Here is an 18,339-nt window from a genome sequence, read left to right as displayed (position 1 = left end):
GTGGTAGAATTAAAAAATACATGTAGTAGATTACAAATACTAACTCTAGAATTATCCTTATTAAATTATTACAATCTTTGTTTCAGTATCGCACCATCCCCATCCCCAGACTGAGGAGTTACTTTGCCTGTGCCAGTATTGTGTTGCTCTGTATATTTGTGATACAGATGTTTGTCCTGCCAAAGTAAGTGTGTGGTGTTTTGCACTTCTTTACATTTTAAATGGATTCTCTGGATAAAACATTGCTTGCATGTGAGCAACACCTTTAGCTCTTCCAGATCATCCTTAAGGGCTGTAGTTAAGGCTGTCTACATGTAAACCGCTATAGTAGTGCTTCAATGTAGACATGCACTACTGTGACGGGAGGGGTTCTACCTTAAACCTAGAACTGTCTACACAACGGGTTTGATAAGTTTACCTACATCGTGGATTTCTCATATCCCTGCATGACATGGCTGGGTTGACCTGACTAGTTACATACACACAGACATATTCATTCTTAATTGTGACATACTCTTTGTTAGTATGGTGCATTCATAGGTAGTTTTGCACCTGAGCCAGGACAGCTGCATTAATCTAAGTGGACAGTGTTTCCTTAGTAGTGTGTTTTAGTTGTGGTCACTACACACAGGGAGAAGATCTATTAAGTAAGGAAGTGCATTTTAGATTGTTTTTCTGACCATCACTTTCATGAGCGAAGATGAACAATGGAGAGTAGGGTTAGGCAGTTCAGGAGGGTTTGAAGCCTGAATTTGATGTGGAAGGAAAGAGAAAATCAATGAAGGGGTTTGAATATGTGAGTGACTAGCTCAACGATACAGTGTAATCTTAGGGGACTACTATAAATTCATACTGGGAAACGACTAGAAGTTCTTAATGTTGTATTCATTAGAGGAAGTTAGTTGCAGCAGTGGCATCTGGTATAGACTGGTGATAAGATTTGCGGAGGCGAGAGAAGACACAGTAGATCAGTAGAGATGGCCCACATTTTGACAAAGATTTAAGCAGTCAGGGTGGAGACACCTTCAGCGATGCTTGGAGGAGGAAGACCAGATTTGGTAAGAGTCTGGATGATGGGGGAGAAGGACAAGACACCTGTAATTGGCTGTGGAGCACTAAGGAAACTCTCACCACAAACATCTCTTGTAATGATGTCAGGATTATGAATTGGGTTAGTAATATTAGCTCTAGTATTGCTATCCGATCATGGATACCATTAGTAATATAGTTGCTTAATATGACTCTAAGGCCAGAGACTAGGCTGTTACTCAAATACAAAAAAGCATCACTGAAGAATATTTGAGCCTAAAATACAAAGATGAAAAACTGCTAAGTGGACAATTACTAATAAAAGAATATTGTCACTGAGAGCACATGGCGTATATGCCTCATGCTCCCTTTTCTTTGCGAGGAAAAGGAGACATGATAGAGGAACTTGAAAAAAAGGTTTGTGAAATGGCTCTTTGTCACAGCTCGGAGACAGCTGACTTTCCCTGGGCTTTTACATTTTCTGCCATATCTGGTTTTCTCTGCTGTGTCACTAATGATGGCTGCGTGGTTTATACATGGGGTAATAGCACACGATTTGAATGAGAGAGTGGAATACCTGAAAGTGAATCTTTGCCAAGAGAGGGCAATAAACATCCATGGAAGGCCCTTTCTCATGGTCATCTAATGCCAAAAGAACAGCAATGATACTTATTTTAGTCATGGGAAACTGCATTAGTGAGTGTTGCTTGGTCAGTTGCAATTTGACTATGACAATATGCATAACACTTCTGTTTAACTTTGTTCTCCTCTCTCTCTTTTAGAACTGCAAAACTGGGACTTTCATTTGGAATTGTAGGAGGCATAATTGTGCTTATTTTGTGTGTATGTTTTGCTGATAAATGCCTGGTAAGTAAAAACATAGGCCAACATTTTCAACTTCCTTATTAAGTAAGGAAGTGCATTTTAGAGTGGATGGCTAAAGTTTGGCATCTACATATAAATGACCTGCTTTTCAGAGGTGCTGAGCTTTCATCAGAGTTGCTGGTGCTCAGCACTTCCCACAGTCAGGACATTCATATTTAGGTGCCTAAAATATAGATTTATGGGACTCAATGTCCGGCACCCGCATTTGAAAATTCTGATCATAATTCTTACATGCTGTTATACAGCTGTAAACACACTTCTAACTGGATTTTTAAAAAGCCCTTTCTGTTCTTGCATTCGTATTTTCTGGGGGGGGTTACCCTATGTAGTGGTAATCCCGGTTATGGATCCTGTAGTTTTCTATGTTGAAACTAGAACAGGAGTACTTGTGGCACCTTAAAGATTAACAAATTTATTTCAGCATGAGCTTTCGTGGGCTACAGCTCACTTCTTCGGATGCATAGAATCCGAAGAAGTGAGTTGTAGCCCACGAAAGCTTATGCTGAAATAACTGTGTTAGTCTCTAAGGTGCCACAAGTACTCCTGTTCTTTTAGCGGATACAGACTAACATGGCTGCTACTCTGAAACCTATGTTGAAACTGGCATTCAAGTGAAAGGGAGTTTTGAGTGCATATTGATTTTAGGACTAGATTGACTATAAGAATTCATAAGCAATAAGAAAAATGCAAATCCATGAATGTTGTAATGGTGGCGATTCCATAGCTGGCAGAAGGGTAACGCTCTTAAAGTTGGACCTAAGTAAACGTAGAATTCTAGAAAGTAAAATGACTTGTATTTGAATTGACTATGCTGTGGTGCACAGGTACATTACCAAATGTATGCAAACAGTGTTTTGAATAAAATTAAAACAGGCTGCACAAAAACCGAGTGCAATCCTACGATGTACAAAAAGAGACAACATCCTCCAGTCCAGCCTTCCCATTGCCCACCCCCAAATCAGCCCTCTGTTTGAAAATGCCTGGGAGAACAGGGGAGCGTTACTGTGTGTTCTTAAGGTCACTGAACTTGGCTCTGGTGGACCAAGGAGGGAAGTGAATTTTAAAGCTTTGTTGAGAATTTCCTGCTATCAGCCACTCCCAGCATGGTGGTGGTGTCCTCAACATTGCAGATCTCTGCTACTATGAAAAAAGATGTGGAAAGAGATGGTTCTCTTAGGCAGCCAGGGCCTAAGCCATTTAGGGTATGTCTACACTGCAATTAAAAACCGGTGGCTGGCCAGTGCCAGCTGACTCAGGTTTGCAGGTCTCGGGCTATAGGGCTGTTTAATTACAGCGTATAGATGTTTGGGCTTGGCCTGGAGTCCGGAATCTAGGACCCTGCAAGGTGGGAGAGTCCCAGAGCTTGGGCTGCTACCCGAGCCCGATCGTCTACACAACAATTAATCAGCCCCTTAGCTGAGCCTGGGGAGCCCCAGTCAGCTAACACAGGCCGGCCACAAGTGTCTGATTGCAGTGTAGGCAGACCCTTAGGCCAAAATACTGCATTCACTGCACCCTGATATAAGAGTGGTAATTTTGTTACAGGATTAAGTAGCAGACCCTTCTTGAATTGTACGTGTTGTATTATATATTCTGCTGAGCCACAGGAGGGAAGAAATCCATAACCAACATTGCATTAGGCTTGATTTTGCCAACCGGGTACTACAAAAGGACAGTTTGGATTCAGTATCCCAGAATAAGAAGCTTTCCATTGGCATAATGTTTGCATTCTGCATAGATGTATGTGTTAGCAAAGAGATTTTTTTTTCCATAATAGGAAGTGCCGGTTTGGGGGGTTTGGTGTATGATTGGTTTATTTTATTTGGTCTCCTTTAAGTTGTTTGTTTTAAATATAAAAGAAAAATTAGCAAATTTTAGTGTAAAGAATTTAATAATAATTTCTCTAGCATGTTTCATTAGGTGACATGAGGCTATTTTGAAAACATAAATTAACTGAGTCTCAGAAAACACCCCCTGTGGAATAAGGAAGCATTTATCTCCATTTTATTAATGGGGAAACTGAGGCACAGTTGTGATTTGTCCAGTGTCTTTCAGTGAGTCAGTTCCGGAGCTGGGAATACAACCCGAGTGTCTTGGCTCTGTCTCTTGCTCTGACCATTAGAGAACAACACTTCTCTGTTTAAAACAGAGATAACATTTTCTTGTGCCCTGGTGATTGTTTAATACTGAGACTTTTGTGTGTGCAATGGACAAAATGTTTTTTCTTGTATCTAGAATTATGACTCTTGGCACATTAAAGCCTCCATGTAATGCATCTTGTTGAGACAAACTTGTTTCCTTTACAGAAATGCTGCTCAGAACAATGGCCTTCATTGCGCCACCTTTGTGCTATTTCGGATAAGGTAGAAACAATGCCTCTAGTGAGACTCCCTTTAGCAGTCATCACTATAGGTGCGTTGCTGGTTATCGCCATTTTTAATTTGGTAAGTACTTGCGTTTATTTTTATTCTGTGCATTTCCTTCATTTTGTAACCTTTGCAGACTTGATCACCCCACTCCTCTCCTATCTCAAGTACCATGTTCTTGGCCCTATTTTCTGATGTTTAACTCTTCACTACTTGCTTTTAACATTGAGCTGATGTTCAGAAAGATAATGATGTATGTTGGGCAAAGTAGAATGCCAAGGAAAGACACCCCATTTGTAGAACCAGAAATCCATAGATAATATCACATTCTCTTTGTTTCAGGCTGTCCGTTTATAGTATCGGCTGGTTATAATTACTATTGCTATAAGAGAACTGTAGCTTTTTTATAACACAAAATGATTTGGGGTGTGAGTGGGTAGTGGTTTTATGAAGTATAGGCAATACAGCGCTTCATCATTGCACTAGCTAAGGTCACTGAGGGGGAAAACCAAGGAAAGTATGAATTGACCCCTGTTTTAAAACAAAGCCATTATGTATATTTATGGTCCTATTCAGGAGTGTTTACTCATGTTGTTAGTCCCATTATGGGAGTTCAGCTTGAATAAGGACTGCAGGATTTAGGATCTGATTCAATTCTCATTGAAATCCAAAGCGAGTCTTTTTATTGACTTCAATGTACATGTTGTACTGGCCTTTTGGCCCATAAAACTGAAAAGCAAAAATCTGTTTAGAAGTCACCAAAATATTCATTAACGACTCTTCTCGCTTGGTCACCCAGCTCTGAAAACAGGTTCACTTTTGAAAAATGTGTGTCAAGTTTTGACATGACCTTTTCTTGCATCCCCAGATCACTTTGCCGATGTGCCGCATGTGTACAGGGCATCATCATTGATATTTAACATTTTTGGTACAGTAGGGCCCAGAGGGCAATCAGAGCAGGGCCCCAGGGTGCTGGTGCTATTAGTTATGTAACCAATGACTGTCTCCCCACTTCCCCACCCCACCGCCTGCTAATCAGCTTTTATATTCTTTCTTGGCAATGAATCAGCCTGCTGAAAACAGTAGATCCATAAACGCTACTGGATCAAGTGATGAGGTTGTCACCTTCGTGGTGAGTAGAGCACCACTTCCATTTCCTAGATAAAAATAGAGACCTGGAATGCTCTGTGTATTATTGACAGCTGGCAGGTTCTCTATAACTTCCCTTCTCTTTATGAAAATAGAGCTTTTAAATGATTGATAACACAAAGGTTAACTCCTGTCAGTAAGCATTTCCAGCTGCTCTCTCTGACAGGAGATGTAATTCCCTGCATTATGTGGGTTCTGCATGAGGTGGTTTTGTATCTCATCTTTCTGGATTTTCCAGAAGTGTTGAGCACTCCTGATGCCAGTTGAAGTCGTTAGTTGTGGACATTCACCACCTTTTGAAATTCAGGTGTTCTTAGGGAACCAGTTTGGTACAGTACAATAGAGTGTATACTATTATCTAGCTGTTAAACTTTATATCGAATCCTATTGGGCAATTTAATCTTTTGTTCAGTCTTGTAGATTTTTCAATTTATAGCCCAAACAGGCAAGAATGTACTTTAAAGGTGGGAAATATTTTAAAATTAAAGAATAATTAGCACTTACTTAAGGACTGACCCAATTCCCATTGACATCCAAAGGGAGTCTGTTCATGTCTGATTTCAGGGGCATTGCATTCAGCTTTTGGCACTTAATGTTCAGAAATGAAATTCTATTGAAGAGTCACCAGAATGGTCATGAACAAGTTTTCTCACTTGATTGCCCAGCTCTGAGCTAGGTCCGTTTTTGAAACATATGCTGCAAGTTCTGACATAACCTTTTTGTGCAAGCCCTCATCGCTCGAATGATGTGCTGTTTGCGTATGGGGCACATCCCATTCTGCTGCTAATCGACTTTTCCATTCTTTCTTGCCTGTGAATCAGGCTACTGAAAAAAGTACAGCTGTGGACTTTACTGGATCCTGTATTAAGGATGTCATCTTGCCTGTGAGTAGAACACCAGTTTTCTTCCAAGATTAAAACACACATATCTCAAATGCTGGGTTTAATATTGACAGCTGGGAGGCGCTTGGTATCTTCCTCTTTAAAAATATAGCTTTTTAATTATTGAGTGCACAAAGCTTCACCTCTGCAATTCCAGCTGTCCTGTCTATGATCAATCATACTAATTTTCTGCATTAGGTAGAATCTAAAGAAGATGCTTTTATAGCTTCTTTTTTTGGAAATTTCAGATTTAAAAAAAAATCAAAGCTGGAATTGAGAAAAGTAGTAAGAACACAAATGGTGGATATGACTGAAATATTGATGATCTATTGTACTGTAAAGTGTATTTGGGTATACTGGTAGCATGGCGGGGAAAGGGTTTAAATAGTACATGGATATGCACTGACCTCTTGCATATATGGTGTGTCTACCTGCAGCTGGAAAGGTGCTGCCTGAGTATAAACCCATCAAGACCCCCAGTTTGTACTGGGCAGTTAGCTCAAGCTGCCACCCATGTTACGCCCAGCTACGCTGCTACTCTTAGCATGCTGGCTCAAGCAGAGCTAGAATCATAGAATATTAGGGTTGGAAGGGACCTCAGGAGGTCATCTAGTCCCACCCCCTGCTCAAAGCAGGACCAATCCCCAGACAGATTTTTGCCCCAGATCCCTAAATGGCCCCCTCAAGAATTGAACTCACCACCCTGGTTTAGCAGGCCAATGCTCAAACCACTGAGCGATTCCTCCCCCACTGCTAGCATGTGTCTGTCTTCCTGCACTGAGAAGTACCTTCCCTGTTGCATTGTTCACATACCTATAGTGAATTTCACTCTTAAAGACCTGATGGAAACCTTGAGTGCTCAGCACCTTTGAAAATGTGATCCTGGGATGCGTAAACAGGGGAATCTCAAGTAGGAGTAGAAAGGTTATTTTACCTCTGTATTTGACACTGGTGCGACCGCTGCTGGAATACTGTGTTCTCAAAGAGCTCAATCTATTTAGCTTAACAAAAAGAAAGGTGACTTGATTACAGTCTGTCAGTATCTACCCGGGGAACAAATAATGTAATAATGGTCTTCAGTCTAGGAAAAAAAGGGTGTAACACAATCCAGTGGCTGGAAATTGAAGCTGGACAAATCCAGACTGGAAATAAGGTGTACATTTTTGTCAGTGAGGGTAATTCTCCATTGTAACAATTTACCAAGTGTTGTGGTGGATTCTCCATCACTGACAGTTTTTAAGTCAGGATTGGATGTTGATCTAAATGATCTGCTTTAGGAATTATTTTGAGTTAGTTCTGTGGCCTGTGTTATACAGAAGGTCAGACAAGATGATCACAGTGGTCACTTCTGGCCTTTGAAACTATGAAAATCAGGCCCAAGGTCTTTTAAGAGGACAAGTTTGGCCCCATACAGTATATCACATGCTACTGAGCAGATCCTCAGTTGGTGTAAATTGTGATAGCTCTATTGATCTGCCCCTATATCTTTGTTATACCTGTTATCATTGTTATGGTACAAAGAGCTTAGTAATTTGTTCAGTGCCTTGTATATATTTTTCTCTTTTATACTCAAAAGAAACAAAGAATGTGATTGTAAAACTGGTAAATATTTTGAAACAATACTTAGGATTTGCCTAAAGTCTGATCTAAAGCCCATTGAAGTGAATGTGAGTTTTTCCGTTGACTTCACTGGGTTTTGGATCAAGTCATTAAAATTCTTTACCACATTAATGAAACCACCCAGCAGGTAGGTAAATAAGTAGTGGTGTATCTTTGTTTCACAGATGAGGAAACTGAGACACAGAGAGGCTGTGACTTGCTCAAGGTTGCAAAGGGAGTCACTGTCAGAAATCAGATTAGAACTCTGAGAGTACATCTACACTGCAAAAAACTCCCACCGCTGTGAGTCTCAGAACCTGTGTCAGCTGACTCGGGTTTGTGAGGCTCCTGCTAGGGGGCTAGAAATCGCAGTGGAGCGGTACCTGCTCAGGCTGGAGCCTGTGCTCTGAGGCCCAACGCCTTGCTCAGTTTCGGACCCAGGCTCCTGCCCGAATGGCAAAGTCTACAGTGGTACTTGTAGCTCCAAAGCACAAGACAGTCAGTTGACCCAGGCTCTGAGAGTCACTGCTGTGTGGTGGTTTTTTTTATAGTGTAGTTGTATCCTGAAGTTCCCGGTTCCCAGCCTTGCGCTTAAGTCACTAGACTATGTTGTCTCTCTAAATTAGTCTTGATCTTCAAAACATTAATAGAAATCCATTTTTAAAACTAATAAGTTATGGGAAAAAAGCCTCTTGTCAAAAGCTCTTCACTTTCATTTGTACAAGGTGTTGCTTAGCAGTTTTTTATATAATGATGTTGTATGTTGGATAAATCAAAGGATAAATTGGTGAAAGCCTAAGTTCTGTCTTTTAGTAGATTTTCCAAAAAAACAGATTGTCTGACAACTGCTTTAATTCTTTACTGGATCTAAATTATGATAGCCATAAAATTCCTAGCCTTACAAGCAGTAAAATATACTTTGTCCTAAGAGTGTGAATTATTCAGCATCTCATTAACTTCTTCTGTTACAGTATTATACTTATTGCTGCATATTAGGGTTTATTGCCTGCTCTGTATTCCTTCGGATGAGCTTCGAACTCAAAGTTCTCCTTCTGTCCATCGCTGTTTCTGTGTACATCTTCCTCTTTAATACCTCAAACAACTTCAGTGCAGGCTGCAGCAATGACAACAGTACCACTCAAAGGTATGCTATGAAGTCCCCAGTAGTAGACAATAATTTTCCATGAAAAGTGTTGGTAGATTCCTTCACTTTCATTGGAATTTTGAAGTACTGCAACACTTTGAGCCAGAAGCCATTAGGACATGTTTTTATATATCATCTTAGGGGAAAAAAAATCTTTTTCCAGACTTCCCATAAGAATTGTACCATGCATGGGTTGAGATGTGGGATGTGAAATTTCAGGGAGACTGGTTTCATTTTGGGGATTCTAGTGAGGGGAATTTGAAAACTGAACCTATAATGTGAAGCTGGCCTCAACCTATAAACTATGAAGGAGGCCGTTCTCCTCCATAAAGTTCCAGTATTCTCCATAATATTGAGTTATTCGGTCAATAGATCTGCTTTAGCTGGTTCTTAAGTGAGCTTACTATAGCTGCTCATTTCACACATTTTAAAATAAACTTCACAATGTAATAACCCTAAGATGTGTGGTACTTTGTACTCCACTTTCCATAGGGAAGTGTGGCAAAGTGTGGCACGGTCTAGGGCACTTTGTCTACATTGTACATTAAATCTTTAGAAAATGGTAGGACATTTAGATTCATGGTATATCCAATATTTGTCCGGAGCTGATGGGGAGGGAGTATTTGTGGAGAACATGTGTTTGCCAAAGCAGCACTAATCATACCACTTTTATCAGCACAACAGTTAACTGTTGTGAAATTACTTTCCTGATTCCAAATACTTTTAAAAACCAAACATTTAGCTCCTCCAGTCTAATTGAACAGGGCAAAGAAGCCATAAAATAAATCGTGTGTACCATATGGGAAGCTTGGTGTGCTCATTTGCAAATCTTCTGGGTACAATCTCACAGTTGTTTCATAGCATGGCAGTTGTCTGAGCTGTGAGATCAAGCCAAAAGATAACGTGAGCATGCTGAGACTTCAGGCTGGTCTAAAACAGAAACTGAACCAAAATAACTAAACCGGTTGTCATTCCCACTTTCAGTTTTTTCAGTGAGTGGATTGGAAGTGTGACATGGAATACTCTTATTCCAGAATAAGTGCGTCCACTCAGACTTGCACCGAAATATCTAAAGGTGTGAACTACAGCAGATTTATTTATTTCAGCTCCAGTTGTCTTGTAGACAAGCTCTTAGTCTCTTTGTCCATCACAAGCAAGGAAGCTGTTTCCTACTTTAAGCCTCTGTGGTTATGTCTTGCTGGGCAAAAAGGGGTGTGATTTTTCAAATGTGTTAGCTCAGTATGATTGAAAAGCCCCATTAAGATGCAGGCGAACAGCTAGGAAGACAGGACCCATAAGCAGAGGGACTACATTAAAACTGGGGGACTGTCACTTGTGTTGTTTCTGTTAAAGAGTACTTTGGAACGCCAGGGGGTTCTGTTTCTAAACATCCAGAGATTCCAAAATATTCAAAACGACAATTGTATGTTGCTTTTCTGTATTCCAGGCTTTTCATGAAAAATCCAATACTGATGACTAACTTATACCTGGCTCTGTTTTACGTAACTCTGATCCTATTTTCAAGACAGGTATGGATAAAAAACAAAACAAAAACCCCACAGTCCTTTTCATTCAGTGGTAGTTGAGTTAAATAAAAGACACCTGTTTTCTATCTCTGTAGTTTGTCCCAAAAAAATCATTTTTATAATGTGTGGGAAAGAAGGGAAAGATTTTTACACATTTTTCAATAGTATTTTGGATTCTAACTCTGAAGACACAAACTTTTAAAAGTGGCTTCTGATATTCAACTCACAAAATTGGGCACCCAAAATCTACATTGTTTAGTCACTTTCAATTGTATTTATAAATCATCTTCCACCCTTCTGGCAGGGTGGTTTGGGACAGTGCAATATTCAAAATAAATATACTTATTAAACTAATTAAAGTGTAATTATTAAATTGAATTATAATGATTAAATAAAAATACAGATTGCTTTACAATGATTTAGATAATGGCATAGAGAGTACGCTTATAAAGTTTGCACACGATACCAAGCTGGGAAGGGTTGCAAGTGCTTTGGAGGATAGGATTAAAATTCAAAGTTATCTGGACAAACTGGAGAAATGCTCTGAAGTAAATAGGATGAAATTCAATAAGGACAAATGCAAAGTACTCCATTAAGGAAGGAACGATCAGTTGCACAGATACAAAATGGGAAAAGTTACAAGAAGTCCAAAATAATGTTTAGTATCAAAATAATGTTTAGGTGACAAGACCTCCTGACCTAGTAGTGTCACAGTTACATCCCAGAATACTTCCTAGGAGGGAGAGAAATTAGTATCTTCAGTCTTGTTGTTCCTTTCCCAATGACCCATCAAATCTGGTGGCCTGTGATCTGGTGGGTGTCTTCCCAATACACACTCAGTTGTAATTGTGACCTAGTCCATATTCCTAACTTTAGATATAGAAATGATACGTGCATACAAATTGGATAATCACATTCAGTAAATGTGATAACCTTTCCAATGATATCTTACATGAGCCATCTTGCATAAAATACATCTCTGTTATGTCATATCCATTTCATAATGATATTTCCATAAAGGCTATGGAGTGTAATGTCACAAGGACAAGAAGCAATGGGCTTAAATTGCAGCAAGGGAGGGTTAGGTAGGACATTAGGAAAAACTTCTTAACTGTCAGGTTAAGCACTGGAATAAATTGCCTAGGGAGATTGTGGAATCTCCATCATGGGGAATTTTTAAGAGCAGGTTGGACAAACACCTGTCAGGGATGGTCTAGATCAAACTTGGGCTGCCGCTTGTTCAGGGAAAGCCCCTGGCAGGGCAGGCTGGTTTGTTTACCTGCCGCATCTGCAGGTTTGGTGCTCCAGGCCAATGGTGGCTGTAGGAAGGGCGGCCAGCACATCCCTCGGCCTGTGCCGCTTTCTGCAGCCCCCATTGGCCTGGAACAGCAAACCACGGCCAGTGGGAGCCACAATCGGCCAAACCTGCAGACGCGGCAGGTAAACAAACTAGCCCGGCCTGGCAGGGGCTTTCCCTGAACAAGCGGCGGCCTAAGTTTGAGAACCACTGGTCTAGCTAATACTTAGTGCTGCCATGAGTGCAGGGGACTGGACTAGATGACCTCTCAAGGTCCCTTCCAGTCTTATGATTCTATGTGCAAATTGAACTAGAGTACATCTGTTGCCAGTTGAGTCGCATGCACAAATGGCTGTTGGCTCGTGTAGATGTGACTTCTGTTTTGTGCAGGTTTTCAGTCACAATTTCAGTGGCCATTGGGTCCGAAGTGTCCTGACAAAACTTAGCGGTCACTGCCCCCCTTTTCACTTGGTTTGAAACCTGTAAACTCTTATCTCAGAGCGATGGGGGGGTATTTTACTGTGTGAATTCTTGTTTTCAGATTGAGTATTACTGTCGACTAGATTGCTTGTGGAAGAATAAATTTAAAAAAGAACATGAACAATTTGAAACCATGGAGAACGTAAACAGGCTCTTGCTGGAAAATGTCCTTCCGGCACATGTTGCTGCTCATTTCATTGGTGACAAATTAAATGAGGTATATTTAATCTACTCTACTGGTAGGAAGAATGGTAGATCAGACTCCTGTGAACTGCCACCTCACCGCCCATGAATAGGTTACAAGCTACTGCTTGCTTCCTTTGTTCCTCCCTCTTCTTGGTCCACGATATGAGAATCCCATGGCCTTCCCAAGCCCAAGGAGCTGCTACCCCCATGGCATTAAGAGGACTTCAGTTTAAATGAATGCTTGCTTTTAGCACTGGCAGGAGTGGGGCATGGAAATCCACATCAGAGATGATCATGGGCTTTGGCACTGATAATTGGTTTAGAAGTGATGTTAGGATTCACCTCTCCAAAGACCCCTTTTGACAGAGCTGATTCATTTAATTCCTATAAGGAGCTAGCTGAGGGGCAGACAGCATCTACTTGGCAGCACTCTGATGGCAGATGATGAAAGGGCACTGATAGCGGCGCTTCTTAGACCCTGCGCCTCACTCTGCCAACACCTCCATAGTGAGTCACTGGATTGACTGAGCTGGGAGGATGGGGGCTATTGGAGCAGAGCGAGCAGTCACTGTGCAGAATGCAGCTGGAGGTATCTGGTTGGATTTCATTCTCAGCACTTAAATTCTGATTCAATACAAATAGGAAAATGTGGTGGTCCTGTTAATTTTGCTGAATTCCAGTAGCTTAGCTTGGTTCATTTCTAGTCATAGTTATTTTTTAAAGGTACTAAAGGCTGAATGCAATTTTGGTTACACACTGTGGGGTTACAGGGTAACTGTGAAATTACTATTGCTTTCCAACAGGATTGGTACCATCAGTCTTATGACTGTGTCTGTGTCATGTTTGCATCAGTACCTGATTTTAAGGTGTTTTATACCGAATGTGATGTCAATAAAGAGGGACTGGAGTGCTTGCGGCTGCTGAATGAAATCATTGCTGATTTTGATGAGGTATTTCAAGTTTCAGGCAAACCTAGCTTGGATTTACATGATTACAATATAAAATGTCTCTCTAGAGCGGTGTTTCAATGTAGGAGCCATGAAAAGTGAAAAAAAATTTAGTAAGATGAACCAGGATTCTTAGTTCAGCCTTGGAAAGTGAAATTCTAATCATTTCCATCTGATGTACTCATGCAGTTAGACCATCTCACCCTTTAATAGTACGGTATAAACAAGGCCTAGTGTTTTTCCTCATGATGCAAATACCGATCTGTCTCAGATTTTATTACTGGGTTGCAGGATTTACTACATTTCTATAATGTGTGTCCAAAAAAGGGGGTGGGTGGAGGGAAACAGCAGCAAAAGAAATCTTCCACACTTTATTTAAAATGTATGTTTTCTGCGACAAAGTGACATAATGTATCTAGAGATAAATCTTATGTATATGGTAGGGAATACAAGATCATTGGTGAGAACACATGGGGATATAAGGCATTAAGGTCTCAAATTATAATTCAGTTTCTTTCTTCCAATCAGCTGTTGTTAAAACCTAAATTTAGTGGTGTTGAAAAAATCAAAACCATTGGAAGCACTTACATGGCAGCAGCAGGCCTTAGTGTCGCACCAGGACAAGAGAACAACCAGGTATGATACCCTTTGGAAGTATAAACACATTTAGAATTCTACTTGTCCATATCGGTGACAGAGTGTAGAGGGATGGGAAGGAAGATGAATGTTATCAGCAGTCATAGTCTCAGGTATGGAAGAAGATAGGAAATATATTCTGAGGCTGTATTTTGTATTTTCACATTATTTATAATATATTTCTGAAATGTTCCAAAATTAAGGCTATAATTCCAATATTTGGGTTCTGGTGTCAAGAACAAATACTGTGGTTTAAAATGTCACCAAGATGACATATGTAATGGAATTACAGCCCTACATACAGCAGAGAATTCATCACTCCTTAATACCAGACCAGTGAAGCTGGTGTCAGCTTATTTCCTTTAAAATCAGTTTGCTGTTTTCTTGTTTACAGCTGTTCCTACATTATTCTGCGAGTCAAAGCTCTGTGATTTTTACTAACTTTCATTTATCTGTAGTTCTATTCCTCAAGAGCAGATATTAAATTCAGATATTCTCTGATGCTGTTTAGTTGGGGATTGGTCCTGCTTTGAACAGGGGGTTGGACTAGATGACCTCCTGAGGTCCCTTCCAACCCTGATATTCTGTGATTCTAAATCCAAAACCAACCTTGTTTTTCTTTAAATTCTCAAGAATCTTTGGCTCCAGGAGCTTGAACGTTCCTGGATACACAACAGAATAGCTTGAATGGTGGGAAAACCAAGCGGCTGTTGATACCAAAGAATGAACAACCTAGCCATGTCTGATCTGGATTCAGGATTTGATGGGCAAATTGATTAATATAATTGTTATCTATACAGATAACATGGTATAACAATAAACTCAGATAGCAAAAATCAGATCTAAATTTCAAACACCCTGTAGCTAAGAGGTGTTTAAAACCAGGTTTTTGGTTCAGGCCCATCATGAGGAGGAGGTTTTGGTGTGAGGAGTGAGAATACATGTGCTGTACATACAGGACACTTAATTTTAAATCTGCACTAAAGTCTGGAAAGAGATGTAGAGCCGGGTTGTGAATACTAAGCAGAGCAGGCTCTCCGTTTGCCAGCCAGACCCAATTTACTTCAATATTCATTTTAATTATTGTGCATGTTCATGTGAACTGAGCTGATTGTGTAATGGTATCTTATTTCACCTGGGACTTGACATAGATTTGGACTCCGGTCTTTATAAATTGATATGTAATTAATTGATAGTACTGGACTTCATCAGAAACCAGCATTACAGCGGCCACTGGCGCTGCAGCAGCATGACACACAATAATTGAACTGCTTTGGTGCTTACATCATTGTTCTTTGAGATGGACAGTTACCATTCATTATACTGAGAGCTTAACATGATCTTGCATATTAAGGCATTAATAGCCATTATAAATTACCTAGGACCAGGAGAGACAGCATGCTCAAATTGGGATCATGGTGGAGTATGGAATTGCCTTGATGAGTAAACTGGATGGCATCAACAGACATTCCTTTAACAATTTCCGCCTACGTGTTGGTAAGTTCAGTTTCATACAGGATGTGAATACTACACGCTTTGCAAAAACTAGAGCTGGAAAAGGATTATTAGATGGTCAAGCCACTGGTCAGTGCTGAATTATTCTTGACACTGAACACTGATATTATGGTAATAAGCATAATATAAATATTGAGAAAGAACATTGTCTAGTCTAGCTTTTAAATGCGCCAAGCTGTGAGGTTCCACCTCTAACCTTGGAGTGTGGCTGTAGTCTCATCATCTTGATATTCCTGCAATATTCAGGGATGTTTCTGGTGCTGGGTGTGGGAAAAGGGGAAATAATGCTGCAGTTGCAAACGGGGTGGAGAGGGAGAGCAGGGTGTGTTTGCTGGTTGGATATGGGGGTGATGAGAGCGCTGGGTAGCGTGCTGCTGTTGGCTCGTTACATGGCAATTCTAGGATTGTTGTTAGACTGTTAACGTTCTACATGAAGGAAGGGTGGAGTTCTGCTTAAAGCACAGGTCGGTGAGATAGGAGATCTGGATGACACGCTCAGCTCTGCCACAAACTTCCCCTGTTACCCTGGGCAAGTCCCTTCCTCTGTGCTTCCTTATCCCCAAAGGGTGCAGTGAGGCTTTATTCGTTGCTGGTTATAAATCACTAAAGTGGTCCTCTGCTGGAAGGATTTACTGAAGTGCAAAATTATATTAACTTTAATGGCACGTACTTTTATTTCTGTAGGGATAAACCATGGGCCTGTAATAGCAGGTGTGATTGGTGCTCGTAAACCCCAGTATGATATCTGGGGCAACACTGTCAATGTCGCTAGCAGGATGGAGAGTACTGGTGAACTTGGAAAAATCCAGGTACAGAGTTGGGCATTCAGATGTTTCTAGAAAACCGCTTTTAGCATTTTTATTGCTTAATGCTCAGAGTTAATTTCCATGGTGTTTTACAAGAATTTCACTATTTCTGTTTCACTCAGGTTACAGAAGAGACAAGCAAAATATTACAGGAACTGGGATATTCATGTGAATGTAGGGGACTCATTAATGTCAAAGGAAAGGGAGAACTAAGGACTTACTTTGTGTGCACAGATACAGCCAAATCCCAAGGTATTGGACTGAATTGAGTCTGTAACGAAGTTTGTCAAAATGTATTTTGAGCCACCACTTCTCTTCTGTGAAGTCTTAGAATTTCCCTCCTTATGTGAAGGAGATTATTCCAAATGTATGTGTCCTAACGGTTCCTCTGCATCTCAAGGTAGGAGAGTGACTTTAAATGAAGTCTGAAAGTGCCTAGAAGCAATTGTTGGACTGCCTGTTTCTGGGATAATTTGACGATTTTTCTGGAATTGTCTTGCAGCATTTCCTAATATTTCCTTTCCTACATCCAGTCTGGGAGACTAAAGGCCTTAATAGCACATGCAGATGCACTATTGAACTAATTTCCCAGTTAAAACAGACATTAGGAAAAACTTCCTGACTGTCGGGTGGCTAAGCACTGGAATAAATTGCCTAGGGAGGTTGTGGAATCGCTGTCATTGGAGGTTTTTAAGAACAGGTTAGACAAACACGTGTCAGGAATGGTCTAGTTATTAGGTAGTCCTGCCTTGAGTGCAGGGGATTAGACTTGATGACCTCTTGAGGTCCCTTCCAATCCTATACTTACGATTCCACTGCCTCATTCTTTGTCAGATCTGCTAGCAGTGTGGCAATTCAGAGACCTTAAGAAAAAGTGACAGTGTATTTGGACCCTGCATATATGCATGGTCTTTAGTGCAAAGCTGTTTTCAGGACAAAAGACTGCTGTATGGAGGAGAGACACAAGTGAACTACAGTTTATTATATGGTGATTATACTCTAGCTCCTTTTGGAAAGAGTAATTGCGCAATAATTCATGTTCCCCTGTCCCTTTTCCACAAACTCACGCCTCCCCCATACCTATAGCTTATATTATGTAAAGCTTTTCTTGATCAGCAGTTGTACAGGAAATGATTTTTGTCTGGAGTTGGTTCAAAATACCTCTATTATGGATACAACCCACGTTGCTCTCTTTACCCTGCTTTTCACTATACCAAGGGACAAACCATATTTCATTTCTTAGATGAGATGAAAACTGTTTTAGTACGTATTGGAAGTAAGCCACTTTGACCTTCAGAATTAGTCTTTTGACTTTGAAGAAATCCAGACTATTTCCAGAGAGTGAAAGCCCATTTAGGGATGTGCATGTTGCAGTGAGACAGTAAATGTTAGCAGGACAGAAATGTGAGTATTGCATTCGCTGCAATCATGCCCTTTGACTGTGTGTATTTATACTGTGTTTTGTGAGGTTCTCGTTTGGTTTCCATTGCCTGTATGAGGCCAGTCCCTCAAACTGCTGACTTGTTTCTGAGGTACACAGAATTGCTATCCCAACTTTTTCTTGTCATTAACAAAATTTGCATTTAACGTGTTAGTCAGGATTGGTGCTTACGAAGGTGAAGTATAAACTGCATTGGCCAGTCAGGCAGGATACCAGCAGCTGATGTGAAAACTTCCCTTAACAGATCTTTCAATGCACCTTAATTCTGACCTGCCAGCTATTCTCCTGCTCGGACTTTCTGCTGACAAGAAACAGCCACTCAAATTGTGTAGGTTTCAGAGTGGTAGCCGTGTTAGTCTGTATCAGCAAAAAGAACGAGTGGCACCTTACAGACTAACTTTTATTTGGGCATAAGCTTTCATGGGCTAAAACCCACTTCATTGGATGCATGT

General features: G+C 40.5%; 1 protein-coding gene across 1 annotated transcript in view; it reads left to right on the top strand.

Moving 5' to 3' along the window:
• Window positions 1-18,339, top strand: part of ADCY7 (adenylate cyclase 7) — a 124,666-nt gene extending 106,327 nt beyond the window's left edge. Inside the window, exons 15-27 of the mRNA XM_044987589.1 lie at window positions 87-184; window positions 1,812-1,896; window positions 4,221-4,358; window positions 5,350-5,412; window positions 6,251-6,313; window positions 8,881-9,053; window positions 10,501-10,582; window positions 12,418-12,573; window positions 13,346-13,492; window positions 14,018-14,125; window positions 15,508-15,622; window positions 16,325-16,449; window positions 16,569-18,339. Of these exons, the coding sequence (XP_044843524.1) occupies window positions 87-184; window positions 1,812-1,896; window positions 4,221-4,358; window positions 5,350-5,412; window positions 6,251-6,313; window positions 8,881-9,053; window positions 10,501-10,582; window positions 12,418-12,573; window positions 13,346-13,492; window positions 14,018-14,125; window positions 15,508-15,622; window positions 16,325-16,449; window positions 16,569-16,715 (1,500 nt within the window). The 3' untranslated portion in view covers window positions 16,716-18,339. The remainder of the gene's footprint in view (window positions 1-86; window positions 185-1,811; window positions 1,897-4,220; window positions 4,359-5,349; window positions 5,413-6,250; window positions 6,314-8,880; window positions 9,054-10,500; window positions 10,583-12,417; window positions 12,574-13,345; window positions 13,493-14,017; window positions 14,126-15,507; window positions 15,623-16,324; window positions 16,450-16,568) is intronic.

This window comes from Mauremys mutica, chromosome 14 (genome assembly GCF_020497125.1).
Source record: "Mauremys mutica isolate MM-2020 ecotype Southern chromosome 14, ASM2049712v1, whole genome shotgun sequence".
In the NCBI taxonomy this organism is placed as follows: Eukaryota; Metazoa; Chordata; order Testudines; family Geoemydidae; genus Mauremys; species Mauremys mutica.
The sequence above is the reverse complement of the archived record's forward strand: the minus strand, read 5'-3'. Positions and strand labels throughout refer to the sequence as shown.